At 41.2% G+C, this 21,067-nt stretch overlaps 1 protein-coding gene and 1 long non-coding RNA gene across 2 annotated transcripts in view; one reads left to right on the top strand and one right to left on the bottom strand.

Annotated features, from left to right (window-relative positions):
* The window catches only part of LOC139609818 (uncharacterized), a 55,359-nt gene that overhangs the window by 6,583 nt on the left and 27,709 nt on the right, over positions 1-21,067 (top strand). The gene's annotated exons all lie outside the window — the stretch shown is intronic.
* On the bottom strand, positions 1,276-19,733 carry slitrk6 (SLIT and NTRK-like family, member 6). The gene is made up of 2 exons (XM_071464800.1): positions 16,949-19,733; positions 1,276-5,336 (listed from the first exon to the last, which is right to left on the bottom strand). Exons 1-2 carry the CDS (start codon positions 17,030-17,032, stop codon positions 2,784-2,786), a joined length of 2,637 nt encoding a protein of 878 aa, XP_071320901.1. The 5' UTR covers positions 17,033-19,733; the 3' UTR covers positions 1,276-2,783.

Here is a 21,067-nt window from a genome sequence, read left to right as displayed (position 1 = left end):
GCAGTGGAAAACAGTCTTACTTTGCAGCTGCTGCCTCTAAACATGAATATCCATAGTCATTACAGCGTGGTTCCCGTAGCTCATACCGAACAAGAGGTACTTAGCCCTAATGTCCCGCCATTCTTCATCATTATTGTGTAAATTTATGCAGCAAAAACCTCATCGCATTACTTCCATTGGCTGTTAGCATGTTAGCAAGAGTCCGATGAAGATGCTACATAATTTAGTGTTGGTGACAAATACTGAACATCTAAAATGAAAAGAAGCATTAATAATTGGAAATGTTTTAGAATATATTTTCCCTTGTACCATATTGTTATCTTTCATTTAAAAATACTCAGACAATCCGACGGTTACGATGACTCTTTAAAGAGGTACATATGCAATTAAGAAGCTCGGTCACCCTGACACTGAACTGAATATGACTTAAAAAAGGCTTGACACAAAATTAGTTTTCACTTTTCAGTCTTTGAGTCTTTGAGTTTACTTCATTAAATTAGTTTAATGGTGCGGTTTTGTTGCAAAGAGACGGGCACCTTGGTGAGCTTCAGTTCATAAGTGAACCCATTTATTTGAAGTCGGCCCCTAAAGTAAAGAATCTCTCCGAACACAGTTCTGCACTTTACCAATGTCTCACCTTTAGAGGAGAATATTACTTATGAGTCTCGCAGGATCGTGCTGCAGAGGATAATTCGTCTTCCCTGCTGTGTGTGTGTGTGCGTGTGTATACAGGTCTGTTTGCCTCTACCAGCTTAAATGATGCGTGTCTGCATACAAATCTATAAACATTTATTTATTCATGTTGGTGGTTGGTATCTGTATTTGTATGCGAGTGCTGCATGTGCGTCTGGGTGCTCGGGCGTTTCAAGCTGAGAGGTTACGTGTGTGTTCTTGCACAGGAGCTTCAGATACATCAATTATGATAGAAAATGGAGGAATTAGAGAGGGTCCAGTGTTTCCCCAGAGAGAGGGAGGAAATGAAATTCATGCAGAAAAGCACGGCTGGTGAAAAGACCCCGCAGCCATTGTTGTGTGATTAAGGACTAGGTTTGAGCCGTTATGGGGGGGCTAAATTATTCACACAGTAGGAAAATAACCAAATGGTGTTTACACAAGTACATGTATGCACACAGAGTACACATGTGCAGTGTGGACGGCTGATAACGCACTGAGAGAAAGTGCCATCCTTTTTCAGTCCGAGTGAGTGGTGTGTCAGTGAGGGGACACACTGCAGAGAAGCAGCAGCTGTAACTTCAAAGTTAAACCAGCTTCATGTAATATTGCAATTCTTTATTTCCTGTTTATCAGTTACAACTTCTGTTTATATTCTGTACAGCACTGAAGGCACACAAAAACCATAGATATAATGGAACATAAGTATATACAAAATATACAGAATAAATAATTAAATCTAGTTAAGTAGAAAAGCTACAGAGTGTGTGCTTACATGAACTGTTTCAAAGTTGAATGAGTTTCCAACAGTATGAATGGAGTGTGTGGTATAAATCCTGAAGAGTGACAATGTCCACGTTGCAAAAATGTCAGTCGCCAGCGGTCCACAGCTTTTAATACGAGCTGAGAAACAGAGAAAAGTTGGCTGAAGTCAGTTAGCAGGTGGTCTGCGGGGGCTTGGGTAATGTTGCTTGACAGTAACCATTCATGTGCTAGTAGATTAATATGCCCCACGTACGATCAGTCCCAACAGTTCTGGATCAGCCAATGACAGCATGAGGAAGGAGCAATGTTCCTGAATGCCGTTTCAGTATTGTCAGACATAAAATAGTGACATGAAACACAATCTCTCTCACACACACACACACACACACACACACACACACACACACACACACACACACACACACACACACACACACACACACACACACACACCAAAGGATCATACACATTTGTGGCTCATTTTTTCTGGCAGAAATTAAAACAAAAAATGAAAAATCAGCAGGACTTTGTTGATTGTCATGCACCATCTTATGGCATTGGATTAGTGCAATGCATTTTTTACAAGATTACAGTTGTGTATTATATACTGTACTTTAAGTGCTCTATTTACTGATTGACAGAAAAATAACATCCTTTCTGTGAATATCACCGGCCTGTATAAAAATAAATAAAGATCCCATGACTGCGACTGTGCAGTGTAATGGGTCAATCAGAAGATCTGACAGGAGAATAGCAGTGGAATCACTGCTATCACTGTTTTCCAATGTTGGCATTTTGCTGACTCTACGGCACAATGAGCATTCTGGTTACAGCAATCCAGCTGGCTTATGTTGACAGAGGGTGTAATCAGGTCATACCCAGAGTAAGGATAGACTGATTAAACAGCAATTCTGGGTCAAGTGGTGATTGAAATTCACTCCAGTCTTTCCAAACATCTGCTTTATCCTGTCAGATGTGGGGGTGTGTGCGTGCTGTGTGGATCAATTCATTTGGCTGCGGTTAACACCATGGAAATTTAATCAATCGTAAAAAGCTGATTGAGTGAATTTCAAAGAGGGTTTCAACCCAGGTCTGCTCAACAGACGGCGACAGCTTCTTTAAGTTACATTTGGCCAAAAAAAATATGACACCGTTCACCAGCTACATAACATGGCTGTCAACAAATACAAGGTCACAAAAATAAACCAGTTACATTCTGTGCTACAGTTAAACTTAAAGTGATGTTCCCATGATACATATTTCACACTGTGGAACAAGAGGGCAAACAGGACAAGGCACTTGGTTCAAAACATAATATATGTATTTTTTTTTTCTGCTGCTTCAGCTCAGTTAAATGCAGTTTGATGCTCCAGAACCTCCAAGTAGTCTGGCTCAGTATGCAGGTTAGCTTTAAGTTCAAAGTACTCATTCTTAGTTTGCTCAAGCATGACCTTGCGTGGTCTTGTGTACATAATTGTCTCCATTAGCTTTAACTCCTCCTGGTGCCCCGGGACCTGCATGTCCACAGCAGACTGAAGCTGGGGCATGTTTTTCCTAAGATACTCTGTTATTCCAAGCTGCTGCAGCTCCTTCTCCCTCTCCAGTATGTTCCTGTACAAGGAGTTGGGATTCCCGAGAGTGACGAACTCTGCAGGGCACTCTCCAGTCATGGGTCTGAACTTCGAGCTGGGATTTCCCGTGAGAGGAGAAGTGTTCTCCTTCTCCATGATACTCCGGCAGAGGTGGTGCTTAGTGCTGGGCTCGTCGAGGCTATAATCCAAATCTGCGTCGTGCTCCTTGTGCTGGGAGCAGTAGGTGGGGTTGCGACAGATCTGAACAATAGGGCTATGTGATCTCTCTTCATACAGAGTGGCAGACCCTGTTCTCTGGGTCAGAGTGTGGTGTGTAGTTTTCTGCCCATACATGCTGTAATGTAAATGGATGGGGCTACTGTTGGTGTTTTCTCTGGGCTGTTCCTCTGCTGCTTTTTTCTTTGCCCTTCTCCGCCTGCGGTGCACTACAAACACCACCAGCCCTGCTGAGCAGAATATAATCATGAGGACAAAGACAAGAAGGCTTAAGATGAGCACAGAGAGTGGGACAGTGTCTGTGAGTGGGCTGAACAAACCCTTGCCACTGTTGTCAGGCCCCAGTGTAGCTGTCACACTCTCCTCCCCATCTGGGGACATAGGGTAGTAGGTCCCTAAACCGGGACATAGTATCTCATGACGAACACTTCTTAGCTCAGCCTGCATCACGTTCTTGGGGGTGTGACACAAAATGGAGCCCACCACCGTGTCTTTTCTGAGTTTCTCCACCCATTGTTTGAGGCTCAGCAAGTCACAGCTGCAGTCCCAGGGGTTGTCCTCTAAATAAATCTGCTCCAGTGAGTCGAGTTGATCAAGCACGTTGCTCACTGGCAGGTGCATAAGTAGATTTTTCCTCAGGTTTAATTTAGTGAGGGGCACGTTGCGAAATATCTGCGCTGGAAGGGAGCTGAGCAGGTTGTTATTTAATGACAACAGCTTCAGGTTTGGCAGGGGATTAAATGTGCCAGGGGCAATCTCTTTGATAAGGTTGTATTCCAGATACAGGTACTCAAGGTTGTGGAGCCCCACAAACATTGTGGAAAACAACTTTTCAATTCTATTACCATTCAAATACAGTTTTTTCAAACTGCTCAGGCTGAGGAAAGTTTCATTATCAATGTAATCAATTCTGTTGTTTGCCAGGTTGAGCAATTCTAAGCTATCGTATGTGACAAAGTCATATTTCAAGAGTTTCTGAATCATATTTCCTGTCATGACCAGTTTAGTGGGGCTTTGCTGAAGTATTCCTATATCTGACACCTTTTGAATCCCTCTGTCCTGACAATGCATCAAAAACCCAGCCACAGGGTGATTGTGACAGGAACAGTGTTCCACACAAGGGCTGCCAGGAAAGTGAGAGGGTGTCGGTACCTTCGCGTCATCTTTGGTGTTGACCAATTTGGGAACCTGAGACACTTTGGATGAGGGAGTAACGACCATATCCAGTGACTTTGATGGCTCCTCCAGGTTAATATCTGCATGAGACGGGCACAGAACATCCCGCTTCACTTTAGCCAGAATGGTTCCCTTGAGGTGATGCGGTGTGCTGCAGACCACATCCCCAATTGCAGACTGGGCCCTCATGTTCTCCATCCAGATTTTTAGATGTAAAATGTCGCAGTCACAGACCCAGTCATTGTCCTCAAGGAGAAGCTCCATTATCCGTCCGATGTGCTCCAAAAACCCCACGTAAGGCAGTGTCTGGAGCTTGTTTCCACGTAGGTCCAGGTGGGTGAGGGGCACAAACCGGAAAATGTTGCTAGGTAAAAACTCTATGGAATTATCATTCAGGATCAGGACCTTGAGGCGGATCAGTTTGTTGAAGGCCCCTGGCTCAATGACCCGAATAAAATTTGTGTCAGCTTGGAGAAACTCCAAATTCACCAGGCCTTGAAAAGTGTCCTCTTTCAGAGTGACGAGGAAATTGCTATTTATGTGGAGTTTTTTAAGTGAACCCAGAGTGCTAAAGACCCCTGGTTCCAGCTCTTGTATGCTATTACCCCCTATGTGCAGGGAAAGAGCATTCTTAAGCCCTTCCATTTCCTCAGCGCGCAGCTCAACCAAGTCATTTTTGTAAAGGTTCAGGTGGAAGGGCACACCTGACGGGACTTTGATTTGGGAGATTTTGCTGATGTTTCTCTGCTCACAGTTAAGATGAAGGATGCCATCTTTCCCCTCACAGGAGCACAAGGAGTCACAAGACTCACTAATAGAGGATGATGCCTGTGAGGGATGGATATCTTGGGATCGCACCGCAGTGACAAACAAGGCGATGAAAATGATACAGGGCACCATTTCGGTCTGAGATATCTGTGAAGAAAGCATAGAAGCATGGACAGAAGGGGGTGGGGAGGAGAGAAAAAAAACAGTAAGTGCACAGTGTTGTACAAATCATGCAAAGGTTGACACAAACTAAATGTATCCTGACTGTTTAATCATTCGGTTTAGATGTCTGAGGATGAATGAATGATATTCAATCCCAATGATCCAAATGTCATTTAAGTTTCATGTGCTACATTATTTGAACTTTTGTTGTATGTGTAAAAGTGTAATAGCGTAAAATGACATTTATGGGTGCATTATATGCATGAAGGGAAGTCACACTTGTCTTGGATGAAAGCCTTTGTGTAGTGTAGACCTGTCTTTATATAGTGAAAATGCATGAAAAATATATAACAGGAAAAGGCAAACCATGTTCACATGTCTCTTATTCTAACCTCTTTAATTCTGAAAAAATAATAAATATACTTCATCATGTTTTCAGTATCATGTCTGCTTTTATTGCTGAATTTTTTACTCCTATGTGGTCTTTATACTACTTAGCAATGCTGTGCCCTGTGTGGACTTGAGAGATGGTAGTTAAACCAAGTGTAGCTGCTAATGTGAATCGTAATATAAATCCATATAAAACAGTCATCAGAATCCACAGTATCAATGTAGACGCTGAATTTCACCAATGAGTAAATACATTTCACAGGCTGAGCAATGACAGTAAGGCAGCATCTCTTCAGTGACTCACGGTGGGATAATGGTACATTTAAAAAAAAAAAAAAACTTTCTCATTTGACTGATTTTATGCCCTTTATATGCAGACTCATCTGAACAAAGGCTTACTCGGTGTGAGTCATACAAACGCAGAAGTCAGTTCAGTCCATTTTGAGTCCATGTCACGGCTAAATTTATAACAGGCATTCCACACAAAGCACTGAAAATGAATAGCTGTGTCTTCATTGTTCAACCAGTTAACTTGCACTTGACTGGACTGAAGGGGAACCGATCACAACCCAAGCCTATATTTCATCGACCAGATTTCCTATACTATTATTCTGATTACATTAATTCACTGTTCTGAACTGTACTCCAGGCAGTGAACCAAAGTGAACTTCATTGTAAGCAGGATTTAACGTTGAACGACAAGGGAAATGCTGAAATGTGAATTTAATGATGAGAGTCCTCAGCACCACATCTAAATCCATTACATTAATTTGACTAAAATCACAATGGATCAAAGCCTACATCACTCTGAGGGGACTGGTAGAGATGTCATGGGAAGATGTCTCTTCCCATGATCAAGGAGAACCACATATCCACTCTTAACGAACAGAATTCTTCAAAGCAATAAGATATGGAAGGAAGACACAGCTGTTCCTGTTAACGAATCTGATTAGCATCTGGAAAGCGTCATTCTAACTAGACTAGGCAGGCCTAGTTCAAACCAAATGCATACTGAATGTAATCCTTTCCCAATTCTAATTTCAAAAGTTCAAGATATATCAGATTACTGTAGTTAGCTTAGATGAAAGTGTGCTAGCCCCACACACACACCTAAGGAGATGACCGAACCTGTCAGAGAGAAGCTTTCAGCTCCAGAGACAATAACTGAATTTGAAAGTTATAACTTCACTCTCACCTCTTGTTTCTCCTTCACCTTTTTGCCTGTTTTACCGTGTCTCAATATATTTTTATGCTGCTGAGTGAAGTCAAAAATGAAAACCAAGCCAACACTATCTCCAACATTTTTGATATATGTAGGCATTCACCCCAAGGTCACTCAACATTTTCAGCCACAACAGATCTAGGGCTCACACTCCACAGATCTGTGAAATACTGTTTGTTTGGTTTTTTTTTTACAAACTATTACAAAAAATGCTGGAGAATATGAAACGCACAACAGTAAATGTAAGCGCACTCCTCTTACCATATGAAAATGAACAAGTATCAAATCATAAATATCAGATCTACTGACAGAGTCAAATAAAAATTCACGAACTAAATGCATTAATTATCAATTTCACTAATTTCTACAGGGACTCACAACATCAGACAGAATACAGCAGAATAATTAGTTGCCATGTTCTTGCCTCCAGGGACAGCCAGTGCTCGGAGCCGGCCCGCACAACAAAACAACAATAGGGAGACCCATCATTGAAAAATCTTTCACAGTGGCAGCTCATTATATCTCATTAACAAAACCAGTAATTGTGCACATTAAATACTGGCGTCAAAGGTATTTCTTAAATGGTAAGCAGTGATATTCAGGTAATTCAATATATTCATGTTAATGTAACTGGATTTTCATTTTACAGTCTTGAACAACGCCTCACAGCTAGAGATATGGTCGTGGTTTACCTCAGCAGGGCCTCTGATGTTATATTTAAATCCATTTCAAAACAGATACAGACCTGGAAAGAAAAGGTTGCTTTTACTCGCTATTTGTTGCTTGCATTGTTTTTTTGTTTTTTTTTAAATATTAGGCATGTGGGCAGATTAGACTAACCTAGAATGCATGAAAAGATAATAAAATGTCAAGTTACACTTTGCTGAAGCCTCCCAGATATCACAGCAGCTAAGAAATGACCATCTTGAACCAATAATTAGCAGAACAAAGGGAGCTTTGGTTGTCTATGAGCTCCAATTACCCCTGTTTATCAGTGGGAAAATATAATGAAACACCAAAATATAATTTGTCAAACCTATTAAATATGTATTGTTTCGAAAGTGATAACATGGCTGTAAACCCTTATGCCAGAAAATATCTTTAGCCATTTCCTTCCCATTATTTCTCTGCATTTGCTTGTTCAGGAGTCTGGTGGTGGTCATGGCTGCGACCCCAATGGCTCGTCAAACAACTCGAAATGAAACAAAGACCATTAACAGATGTTATCGCATACTGCATGATAACACACTGCTGAGGGCAAATATGGAAAGGCATTAGCCGCACGCACTCTTTCTTCTGTATTTCAAACAGACTCATCTAACGGATCCATTTTTCAGGCAATCAATGTTGCATGGAAGTCAGCGTGACGGGCGCGGGAGATGAAATACTCTTCCGGTGCCAGTCTTCCACTGCGCTCTCTTTTCCCAATTCAAATGAGCATCTCTAGCTGTTCAGACAATTCAATTAGAGATCTACTGAAGCCCTATGAGATCTCCCATCATGCATGTGAGTGAAGTCAACTCATTGTCCATCATCAAATGAGATGAGTTAGAAGAAAAAAGAAATAAGGGGGGAAAGACCGCAGAGGCAAAGTGGAGGAGAAAGTCTGTTAATGGAATATTTATCACACATTGAGCCCTTCCACAAGCACTGTCACATACACAACACGCTTTGCCTACTTGCAGACCCATAAATAGCATATTCGCACTTTATTTGGACCAGCTCTATGTATCGTATTGTTCCTGTGCAGTGAAGAGCTCCATAATATCATGAAGCACTCATCATGAATCCAGCGCCCCCTCATGAGTATAGTGACGAGGTTTCTTCTGTATGATTCTAACAGACACTTTCATATGGATAAGTCATGAATATACATGTTCATATGCCACACAGACACTTCTCCAACAGTGTGGAACACTGCTCTGAGAAACTGCCTCCTTTCCATATTGATCGGATTCAATTATATATAAACTAATGATCAATGCACATAATATACTCCTCTTACTCAGTGCTAAGAAGGTGGCACCGATATCAAATAGAATCAGCAATAGAACGTCACACGAGACAAACCTGCACATCACTCACAATGATGTGTTCAACTCCAACTTTTAGAAATGATTGGTCTACAGGGTCTGCAGCAAACAATTCGGTGTCTTACTCATGGACATTTCAGTAGGGTAGCCATCATAGAGAGAAAGTAGGCTCCACGGTGCTGCACCACAATATTCTTTTCCACTTTATTTCATTTTCATCTTGGCTGTCTACCAGTGCACCACCAACTGGCATAACTGGGCTGGAGATTAGATTTATTGTCACGACTGGTCTATGTAGTGTGAATAAGCGATGGAGCCAAACCTTTGCTGATAAACTCAACACTGCAGTACTCACTACAAATCACAACCATGTTGAATTTATCAGCTTGGTTCTTGCAAGTTTTCTTATCCAGTCTACCCTGGATAGATTCTGACTTGACAAGCATCTAGAAGACAATGGTATCCACGATACATCTGGAAAGTGCGGGGTCGCACTGAGTGTGTAATCTTTATTGAAGAGCACAAAGCACATGCTTTCCACTGATTGTGAATGCTTTGCGCACCCAAAGGCCAGAGCGCTGCAGTACCACTTATTTTTATCCTCTATCCATTTGTCATAGTTTGCAGTGAATTGACACGCACAATACAGACACAGTATGTGACAACAGACCATAAACCTGGATTTTAACTGTACCGAGTAGCGTGCTCACTTTGCAGCTGACAGTTTAGGACATTATTTTTAGATAATATGAAAACAGCTATAGTCATGTTCTGTCCTCGTCACTGTCAGAGTAAGCAAAGCACACTGGAACCGCAAATAGCCCATAAGGCAGAATCCTAATTCCTTTTTCTGTAGAGTGAGGCATCTTGATGTTCAAGTATGAAAGGCTTGTTATCCCTAGTGGCCCCAGACAGATAGAGCCATTCTCCCAACTCCGTCAAGACTGATAAAAGTCGCTCCACATTTGTGTTGTAACATATCATGTGGATATCTTGTGGAAAATCCAGAATCTTCTTAGTCTTCAACTTATTTTATAAGGCTTCGCAGTCACCTTAGTTCTTAGCATTTTATGGCCTCAGTCCTCCTTATTGCTAGACTACCTGCAGTCATGGTGATTTATGGATCTTGACAATAGCAAGGTTGAAGGAGTAAATTTTAAATCACTGAAGTCTGAGGTTCCCTGTCAGAATCATATAAATAGTGGTTCATATACTGGTGTATCACCTACATGTCTGAAAGCTAAAATGTAGATGTAATCTGTGCTCCACAGCAACCATCAATAAATGTTCTTAGATAAAATGTAAAAGTATAAAATGTTCTGAGACTGAAGGTTATTCTTAGACTTTCATTAGTGAAACTTTAGGGAAACAGTCTCAGTTGATGCCAAATTAGGTAGATACCAAGAATGTGTGCTCTTACCACAGTGGCATGGTATACAGCTTTATTGTCAGAGGAAACGTGCAAGGAATAGTGCATAGTCTTTCCAAGTTCCTTAAGTGGCCTATATTTTTCTATTTATCTGCTTTCCTTTGAGATATCCACAAAATCAATACATATTGAGCAGCTAAAGGAAACACAGTATACCAACTGGACCAAACCTGTGTGCCTGCAATTATTAAATCAACCCCACATTCTCCACCTGGATAGGAGTGAGGCTCTAGCAACCCATACTTCCTCCATCAACTGCTCCACCATGCAGAAACAAAGATCTTTTTGGCAGTGTTGTAAGCACACAGCCTTGGTGACCAGGGGAGCGAGGATCATGTCCCATGCTCTGCTGGCTGCTACAAGGGTTGCATCTTTAGAAACATCATCAGTGGCCTGTTAAAAAGTGAGATCAGCGGTGTCCTTTCTCATGTCATGCAGCAGTTTTAACAGCTGGCGGCTCATCATAAGGGAACATATAAGCAGTAAGGCCCAAACTGCTTTACAGATGGAAACCTTATATACTGTATCTGTGTCATCAGAGTACAAAGGAAAAAAAAAAAACGGTTTCCCTCTCCCTACCTTGTGTACTGCATATGCTTACTGTTCTCTGCTGGTGGGCCTTAATTTCTGATAGAGAACATATGCATGATAGCACTAATAATAGAAACATAAAGACTGAGTGTGGAGGGAGGGGGTGGCTCGGCTCCCCTGGCAAGCGTGATTTAGCAGGCTTGCATTTCAAATGGTCTGTTTAACTAATGCGCAGTAATTAGTTCTCCAGAAATGAGCAGGCAGATTACACAAGTGTATTGTGGCATCAAGGTGCGTTTGGTAAAGAAAGACATCTGCACCAAACAGATGTATATCTTCTGTCTGCATTAATGTCCCTTTAAAAAGGGGCACACTTTATTCAGCTCAGCAGTGACTCACCAGTGCCCAGCAGGACTGGTAAATTGTAGATAAATTCATTCAGAATACTCAATACAGAGGTAGCTGCATCTGGGAAGTCTGGCAGATCACAAGCAAAGCTAATTTGTGAAAAAAAAAATTCCAATGCAGTTTTGCTCATGATTGTTGAACAGTAACATAATGTTGGTAATAATTTATTCTGTAAAGTTGATTTAATTAGCTGCATGGAAATAGTTAGGAAGTATTTGATATTCGACTTTAAGTTAGGATGTCACACATAATCATCCTAAGACTTCTCAGACTTTATTTGTTCTCAGCTGTTTGAATTGCCCATTTAAAAAGAGTACCCACCCTCAGTAAGAAGGCCACAGGGTAATGGTAATGACAGTCTTATGATTCACTCCGTAAATAGGTGTAGATGTGATGTCTGGTACACAAGTTTCAGTGGTCTCAATTGAGTCACACATTATAGGTAGAGGAGACCTGCTCACTGAGCATAAACAATGTAAGGGGCACATTCTGTGGTGTCGGTGCAACAGGACTACGAGGCAAATCACGCCATGGTTCATGTTGTCTATAAATACGTGTATCATTGTGTGAATAATCAAGTTCCTCATTTTAGCCTTTAAACCAAAAGGATATGAATTCTCTGTAAAAATTTGAGCCACAAACTAGAAAAGTCTTTCACGTTAAATAACTTTGACTATCTAAAAGTATGTTAATTGTTGTGTCAGTAAAACCAAACATACACATGTCTACTGTAAAATGTACATTAAACCTACATAACAAAATGTAATGACACTATAAAGCTCATGACAGATTATGGTACCATGCATGTATTTCTTGGGTTTGTGGGATCCTTTGGGCAGATACAGAATTGGTTTGAATTGCACTGTGCTGCATGCTCAGTTCCTGAGCAGAACCCTGCTGAGGTTACTAATTAGACAAACAAATACAAAGTCATAAGCTGTTTTTATGATCACATCTGCTAGTGGGTGTAGTCAAAAGTAAAAGCTAGATGGTATCTGTTTAAGACACTAACAATTAGCCAAGAAGTGTAGTATAAAATGCCTTTTTGAAAAATTGTGTATGACATTTGATTGTATTATATATTTTATATTACACTGATGGTTATAGTCCCATTATCTAGACAATTACTGTCCTAAGTAGTTTTTTTTTAATTTCAATAGAGTTGAAATATTGTAGTATGTTGAGCCCATGCATGTCCATGAGAAAGAATAACATAATAAAATAACATGGTCATAATAAACAAAACAATAGTGCCCTAACTTTAAGCCCTGTGGATTAGCTTTGAGCAAACCTAGCAGAAACCTATCAAAAGTACCCTCAGCTCTTGTGTTGAAGGAAAACGTAACACCAGGATAGAAGATTAGCACAAAGTCACAAAGTCTCCCTTGTTTGGGAAACGTGCACAAGCAAGTTTTACCTCTGACAGAAAATCACTGGTTGGATCACGTATACCCCCCTATTCTTTCTGAGCTCTCCCTGTTTATTCACTAGACAGACCATAATTAATTCCTGTGTCATACTGGGATCAGTGTAAGTTACTTTATGATGCAGACCCCATAGAAGTAAAACTCCACCCATCCAACACTGAGCAGGCTGATGCAAATTGCCTGAAGGGAATCCAGTCTATGTCCACTGGAAATAACAAGTATGAGACAGAGCAGACACAGTACACAGACACAGAGACACAGCATCTGGTGTTATGGGTAGAAAATATTCACACAGAACTGGAACACAGCTTCACTCTACAGGATAATCTGGTTAGAAGATGGAAAGACTGATAGATGTCAAGCCTGTACAAGTCTGTGAGCAAATTACTGTACACTTAATTTTCTGCATATAACAGGATTTGCTCATATTTTGACAACACATAAGGTGTGAGGGGCAAAAAACCTACATGATAGTCATGAACATCAAAAATTTAACCGTCAATGAGTAAAATCCAAAATGTAAAGCTCAAACTGAGACAGTTTTGATTTAACTTGTGAGTCTAAGGACAAACCCGAGGAGTCTGAGTTCGTGGGGGGTGATGTTTTTTTTTCAGTACTGCAGTCCCAGTTTGGGAGCCAGGCTAATAAAACAGGTATATTCTTACATAAAAGTCTTGTTCAGACACTGAAGACAGCAACTTTAACGCAGATTTAGTAAAAGGTATCATGTTTTTCAGCCTCTACAGTTTCTTTTTTTTAGATGAGGTACTACGCCTGAGTTAATTGAGTGTCTGATGACTTAACAACTACAGAGACTTGAGCTGACCTGCACTGTCCTACTGAACAAGACCTTTCAAGACCAATTAAACAGGAGTGCCACAGCGGGCAGTTAAAGAAGCTGGACAGCATTCTAAAGCTCCTGTTAAAACCTGTTGGAAGAAAAAAAAGCTTCAAAGTCAAATGGGAAGAAAGCCTCACCACACTTAATTCCCTATTTGTATTTTGGATGGATTATTGCCAGACACCTTAAAAACCGTATAACCATAACAGAAACTGAAGATTATGTGCATTTACAGACAACACAGCATGTGGCAGACGTTTGGTGAAGGAAGCGTGCACGTATCACACGTGACGCTGATGCAACAGAAGGGAGTGTTGCATTTCAAACAAACACAGAGGGCTATTTATTGTCCTAAATAATCTGCTCACTGAGCATTTCAACAGAGTGCTAACCACAGCCCATCATATTTCATGTGCAGGTTTTTCGATATGCATACGGCATTAAGCAAGATGGATGGATAGATAGACAGATGCAAAACTCAGCACCTGTCATAAATGTCTGTTTTCAAAACCATGTTGCTGTGTGCATTCGGATTTCTGTAAAATGTCAGTTTAAAACATTGATCAGTAACAACTTTTAAAAAAATCATGAATCTGTTGTGTCGAAAATGATTTTAAGTGCTGTTCCACATTTAGACTGAGGCTCCTAAAATTTTTAAGTAAAGTGGAAAAACTTAGTCTGGAGCCCTGAGAGGACTGTATCCACTCGCCAGACTCCAATAAGAGATCCCCTGGCCTGAGGCTTCCACCTCCTATATGTCTCTTGACAGAGAGGTTTATAGTGAGAAGAGCTTTTACTGGCTTTTTTCTTCCAGTTGTTTGAGATAACACACTCCTGGACAACAGCAATACAACAAGGAGTGACTAAGCACAAACAGGCAAAAGCTAGTTTTAATAATAGAGAGTGTCCTGTCTGACAATTACATAGAATGTGTTTTACAGAGAGTGCTGAGTCCAACCTGCTCATTTACTCCAATTTTCACTACTTCACTGCAAAACATGAAGCATAAATACCAGCGACCTGGTTTAACAGCAGGGGAGAGACATCCCTCTCCCCCCTTTCCTCCCTATTCACTTGGAGGTCACCAACCAACAGTTACGTGCATCCACTGATACTTAAAGTCAGGCTGCTTTTGCTTGGGGGCTGAAACAGAGAATGAGAAGGAGATTAAGATGGAGAATGCGAGACGGTGAGACTTGTTGCGTCCAGCTAGAGGTTGTTCCATTTCAGCCTGACATGGGATAGCAGATTAGAACCCCCTGCACTCTATTGCTTTAGTGTGTATGTGCACGGATGTGTGTTTTTGTCCTTGTGCACGCATCCTCGGCCTTGTTTATGTACACGTACTCGCTCTGACCGTCCATCAACTTCCCAGAGAGCCCTACAGTGTTCCCAGGCACCAATTATGGTGGGACTTGTCCCTTTTTCCTCTGTATTGGAAGTGATGTGGCTTGCCCTACAGGGTAGACACCACCACTACACCCACATATCTGCAGAGATTCTGCCAGTGCCCGCGGCCCTCCACCGCAATCCCGGAGAAATGATAATTATGACATCCGCCCACTCAAGAGGCAAGAGCTAGTTCAACTCCTTTGCCCCTTGCTCCTTCTTTTTTGACTGATTCAATATTCTGTGGGCTAACGCTGCCTCCTTTCTCCATGTCTTAGAGAAGCAGAGGCTCTTCAATATATCTGCAGGCTTTCTCTGTAAGAAAGTAGTTGCTTTAATAAAGTTTCATGATAACTCCCTCTCTGTTCCACCTCTGAGCTGATAGTCCTAAAACTGCAGAATGCTCCCACGGATCACACCAATTTCCTTTGGCTGTTTCACAACGACCTCTTCAAACACACATTTGTGTTTTCCTTCAATGCAAGCAATGTGATGAATAGAGATCTAACCACCAGTGCACCACCTAACATCCACAAGTAAACCGGTCACTGTTGTTGGGATGATTAGTGGTTTTGAAGTAGCGGTCCTTTAAATCTAAAAAAAATAGGTGATATGTGTCAATATAAATTCAAATAATTATATCCAGACCTCTTGTTAACTGTAGAATATTGGGGGAAAGCCAGAAGATGAACAAAGCAGTACAATGCATAATTTGTTAAATTGGCCCACATATGTTCATGCCTCTTTAAAAACCATCAATCAATAATTAATCCCAAATTATTCTGGCACATTAGGCTGAAGCAGTCTATAAATTTATGGTATAGAGTGCTTATAACTATGCTATTAAATTATTAACTATTGATTCATCCAAGCAAAAAATTGGGATCCAAACTCAATTATGAAATTCACAACTTAAAGCTAATTAGAGACTTCTTTCCTTCATTAACTTGTGCTTAAATGGGACTATAGCCTCACCCTCAAATGGAGGAAAAAAAATGCAGTCCTGCAAAACAAAGTACAAACTGTTTAAATGAAGCTTGATTGCTGTAAAGATGTATTTATTCAGTCCTGATCTACAGTATAGCCAGAAATGCAATAGTTAATATTAGAGTGCTGTTTAATGTCTTAAAACGAGACTAATTGGGGCAGAGAAATTATGCTTCTGCATCTTCCTTCTGATAAAACAGACATTCTCCTATCTGATTGGCTGAGATTTGTTCGAAGTTGTGATGCTGTCCCTATTAAAAACACACACCTGTGACCATTAACATGTAATTATGAATATGCAAACGCCATCACTATATTTAGCCATGGCCAAATGCCAGAAAAGAGGAGCCATTAGGCAGTGAAATCTGTCACCATGCAGAGATCTGCTTCTGCGGCTTTACAGGAAAACCAAAGCAAGATGTTAGAGATTTTCAGTATGTAGTAAAAGGCATTGTACAGGCACATCAGTGTGGATTACCATACGCCTGCACAGTGCTGTAGGATACAGTAACTGCGTGTGGCAAACAGCCAGGTGTGCTTGAGGTAATGGAGTCCCCTCAGGAAAACTCACTGGTCCCTCTCTGTTCTCTCTCTGTCAAGTCCAGGCACTTTTTAAAGGATTTTCCATACCAACATGTTCGTGATAAATAGCAATGAAGTCCGCATACTGTACATTTTACACTAGAGCTCTTTATTATTTCTTTAAAAAAAAAGGTCAGATATGGAGGGGTCAACTGCTCTATAACATACTTTAGCTAGTTGGAACCTGCCCATAATGGACACCTGGATTCCTTACCAGCAAGCCCATTTCTCAAATCCAGCAGTGAAACCTTCCATACCACCTGGTCCATAAAGAAAGTGATTAAGCTCATTAAAGTGCAACGTTTTAATGACGCATACACAAAAAAAACATCACCGGTGACCCTGCTTCGTGACTTACCGACTGAAACCGATGGAAAAGGAGGAAGGCTAGTCCAAATTTCTCCGTACTCAGTCCATCAGTAGGTGCGGGCAACCGACGCATTGAACAGGGGCCAACCTCTACAACACTTTCTCTCCGGTCCAGCGGGCTGCTTCAAAACAGGCTGGCACACGGTGGGGGGGGGGGGGTGGGGGGGAAACTTCACGGGGTCCGTCAGTCCACGCTTGTCCTCCCAGCGTCCACTGAGTCTTTCACAGCTGTCACTCGTGGGGCCACTAATTATTCCGTCGCGCGAAGGGCTTTGCGAGCTGCCGGTCCCGGGATGATGAAGAGTGGCGCCCTCCTCCCGCGGCCACCCGCAGTTAATTAAGACGAAGTTACAGGTTCGAGCCGCCAGAATAAAACAGTGCTGGGATGAAAAAGAGGCTATTCTCTCATCTTTTTTTTTTATTTATTTATTTATTTTTTTTAAAGTCCACTCTAAATGACAGAAGCGCGCACCGTGTCCTCCTCTCCCGCCGCGCCGCCCGCTCTGTAGTTAACCAATCTGCGGTGTATTGGAGTTGCTCCGTAATTTGCATGCTGTAGAGGTGGACGGCGGGGAAGGGAAGGAGTGTCAAGGCAGCCAGACTACACAGCAGGAGTTCTGGTGATGCCCTTCAGAATAAAAGCCGGGAGGGGTAAACGGACAAAAGCGTCAAACTCAATTTAATGTTTTGTTCCTTTCACACCTCTCCCCTTAGTATAAGATATTATAGAAGCTTATAGACACATCATTTGCACTCTTCTGCATCTACATATAGATTTCGACTCTCCATTTAACAAGTGTAAAACATATTTTTGGAACTATTTCATGTGTCCTACAGCTTTTTTCTAAAAAGAACATATTTAGAAAGGAAAACCGCTCGACTTCCGGTATTTCCCTGCCTACATGTGGTTACTTTCTTTACAGCTGGGAAAGCTCTGAAGCAGTTATGCAGAGCTCCTCCTCTTGGAGGTTCTTAAAATACCAAGGAAAAAAACACATGCATTGATTGTCTTTAAATAGACTGGATGCAGCACTAAGCCCAAACGATGAATATAATGCTGTTTTAATGACATGAGCACCCAAAACACAGATTGATGAGAAAATGAGCCAAAATTATTGCTGGGCCATTCACATAGCATGTAATGCAATAGAATCAGTCCTCATAAGAGAGCTAATAAGGCCTTTTTCTGTTGAAAGTCCAGTGGTTAAGTCTTGTGGGGGATCAGCACACTGGCTCAATGCCTTCCATCATGCAGTGCGCTGGGGTTCAAGCTGGTCTATGCCCTTGATCATGACACTGAAGTGTTACCAGTTCCAGCTGAGTTGCTGCTCAGGCTGACCTCTGAACACCCTGAGGTGCAGGGACTGATAAAGTATAATCATTGTTATTCCAGCTCATGCTTCTGTGTGATGAGTTTAAAAGCCAAACAGTTGGATATATCAAAACTACTGTAAGTAACCTTGGGAGAGAAAGTGATTCATCTGCGTCTATTCCCCGGTTGTAATTCTCTACAGCTTTCTGGTTGATCACTTTCACATGGGCTGGGAATGTCTCCCTCACGCTGTGGTTTTGTGTCTGCTGCTTAAATCCAAGTGGGTTTGTCACAGGATTAGTGTCAATTTAGCTCCCATCTGGAACATCATAGTGTGGTGCAAGTCTAAGCTTGACCTCACTGGTGACCCAACCTAGATACAGTTTCTCAAAAGAGGTGGTAGGAGGATTGAGGAAGCAGAAGCGAATACAAAGTGAAATATTACAACCTTGAAAATGCCGGAGGGCCTATGATGGAGTTATTGCAGAATGGAGAAAGTTAGCTTGGCATATCATTCAATATTCCATTAACACAACCTGACATCATCTAAAAGTATGTTTTGCAAGCAGATTCAAGCATTTAGACAAAATAAATGTATAAACAGTACATGTTGCTTTAATCATGTTGATTATGTTTTAAGAGCCAGCTCTGTGTATTTTAAGATTTTGCAATGTCACTCTTCAAATAACTCCACAACCTAATGTCTCGTTCTTTTTGAGTGTAAACATACTGTCTTCTTTCAGTGGCGCCTTGTTGAAAAATGTTCTTTAGATACTTTCACCTGTGGCTTTTGAAGCCATTAAGCACCTTAGTCAGAAAGCTTTTTATGTGCTGCTACAAAATAGTCCTTGTGCTTTATCATAGGGGTGTGAACTAATAACAAATAAAACGTATAGATAAGACATGTATCCGTATTGTTCTGTATTTGCTTTTGCAGACTGGGACTAGGACCTAGAAAGGGTGTTGACATAGCTGTCATCTCAACGAGGGTACGGCATGTTTAATTATTTATTTCCCTTTATATTTATCTGTTGTTTGATCACAGGATGAGGGACCCTTTGTTCATAATCAAATAAAAACCTTAACCCTACCAATGTGCAGATGCTACGGCGACAGACACTGAGCTTTCTGCACACACAGCTGAAATAAATGGTCTTTGTCCAACTTCTGCTGAAATAACGTGAACACTGAATGTGTAAAAAAACAAAAAAAAAAAACACGACTGATATTCAGATCTATTCAAAACTATGTTTACAATTCTAATGTGTTCTCACGCTCTGTGTTTCATATTTCATATTGAGTGCTGTTTAATTAGCTGGAAAGACACGATACATTCTGAGGTCACAGACAGTGGGTGGACAACATGCGAAGAGAAATGCCTTGATTGCAGCAATGGCCCAACAGTTAGAAAAAAAAAAAAAACAAGCTTCCAATGTTTGACTTTTTCTGAGACGGTCTGAGATGTTGATTCTACCTGATGGTATTTATTGAAGCTGGAGTTTGTAGTTGTTGCGAGCAAATACCTTGTCGGTGTCTCTCAAGTAGTGTTGACATCCTGCTTGTGACAACTGTGCCTGTTTTTGGGATAATACATCACGTTATTCCAGTTTTCCCTTTCCCTGTTTTTGCATAGAAGCAAGATATTGCAAGCCAACTACTGTCAACACTGACGCTGGATTAATTTTATTCATGGAAGCTGGAAAACATTGGTTTTCTTTTTAATGTTTGTTTTTTACCATGGGATCCCCAAGTTTTCCCTGCCGTAGTTTGTAAGCTTGTAAGATACTGAGCCAAGTGCTCTGGGCCGCAACGCATGCATTCTGATTTTAACATTTTGTACACTGAACACCATTAAAACTAAAAGCAAACTGGAAAGTAGGGTGACACTCACAAAGGAGCCGTTCGTTGGCAGCTGTTCAAACACATCTGTCCTATTTTCTCCATAATCATCATATACTTAACAGCGAGAAAAATAAAAGCTTCGCTGCTTCCACGGCGTGATCCCACGTCTGCACTTTCTCCCGGCGCTCCATCAGCAGTGAGTGAGATGTTACCCGTGCTACCTCTACACATTGAAAGCCATTGTATCAGCACATTTACATGCCTCCCACTTATCTGACAAAGCAGCAGATAGGAGAATCTGAGCTGAGATGGAGCCTGGAGATATTTAAGGGAGGGACAGCATTAATAGCAAGACCTCATCCAACTATTATCCAGTTGGATGTGGGCTGAAAGTCTGTGGTTGAAGTTGCAGTTGGAGAATGTTCAATCTGTAACAAGGCTACAAAGATTCATTTATTTAGTGAATATCTGATTTTGTTAGTTTCTTAGTTAAAACTGTCTCAGTGCATAATTTAAGAACTCTCAAGTCACAGATTTCTGTGGTGACTCGTATTCTCTGAAAGTTGGGTGCCTTCTGAAGAACCGTCCTTTGCTAAACAGAGGATTTTTACATAATAGCTTGCATAATAGCTCTGTAACAATATGCACAATTATCATCAATGTATTCCGCAGCTGTTTGTCTGTTTTTCTCTATCAAGGTCATATTCTCTGCCGCATTTTAGGAAACAAAAAAAATCATACTGTACATGTGTTCTCCACTTTGTTTGGACCTGAAGGCATACAGATTTTGCAACCCATTCAGAGCCATATCCTCTGCTCCTACTTTTAGTACTTCTGATGTCACTATCGGTCATCTTCACAGAAGTGGCTCAGTACCCATGAAGCCAAAGGAGTACAACCCTGCAGTGTGATGAGATCCAAAAGACAGCGGCAACTTTTGCTTATCTGCGATGA

Source organism: Trachinotus anak, unplaced genomic scaffold, assembly GCF_046630095.1.
Source record: "Trachinotus anak isolate AG129_WGS33_773 ecotype Australia unplaced genomic scaffold, CSIRO_AGI_Tana_v1 ptg000026l, whole genome shotgun sequence".
Lineage (NCBI taxonomy): Eukaryota > Metazoa > Chordata > Actinopteri > Carangiformes > Carangidae > Trachinotus > Trachinotus anak.
This window is presented reverse-complemented; position numbering and strand designations above follow the sequence as displayed.

What these genes read in the sequence shown, in the direction of transcription:
- slitrk6 (XM_071464800.1), bottom strand. Translation starts at nt 17,032, where the DNA reads ATGCGTCGGTTGCCCGCACCTACTGATGGACTGAGTACGGAGAAATTT. An exon ending in TTTTCCATCGGTTTCAGTCG is followed by an intron (nt 5,337 to 16,948) that starts GTAAGTCACGAA and finishes CTTTCTTCACAG; the next exon opens with ATATCTCAGACCGAAATGGT.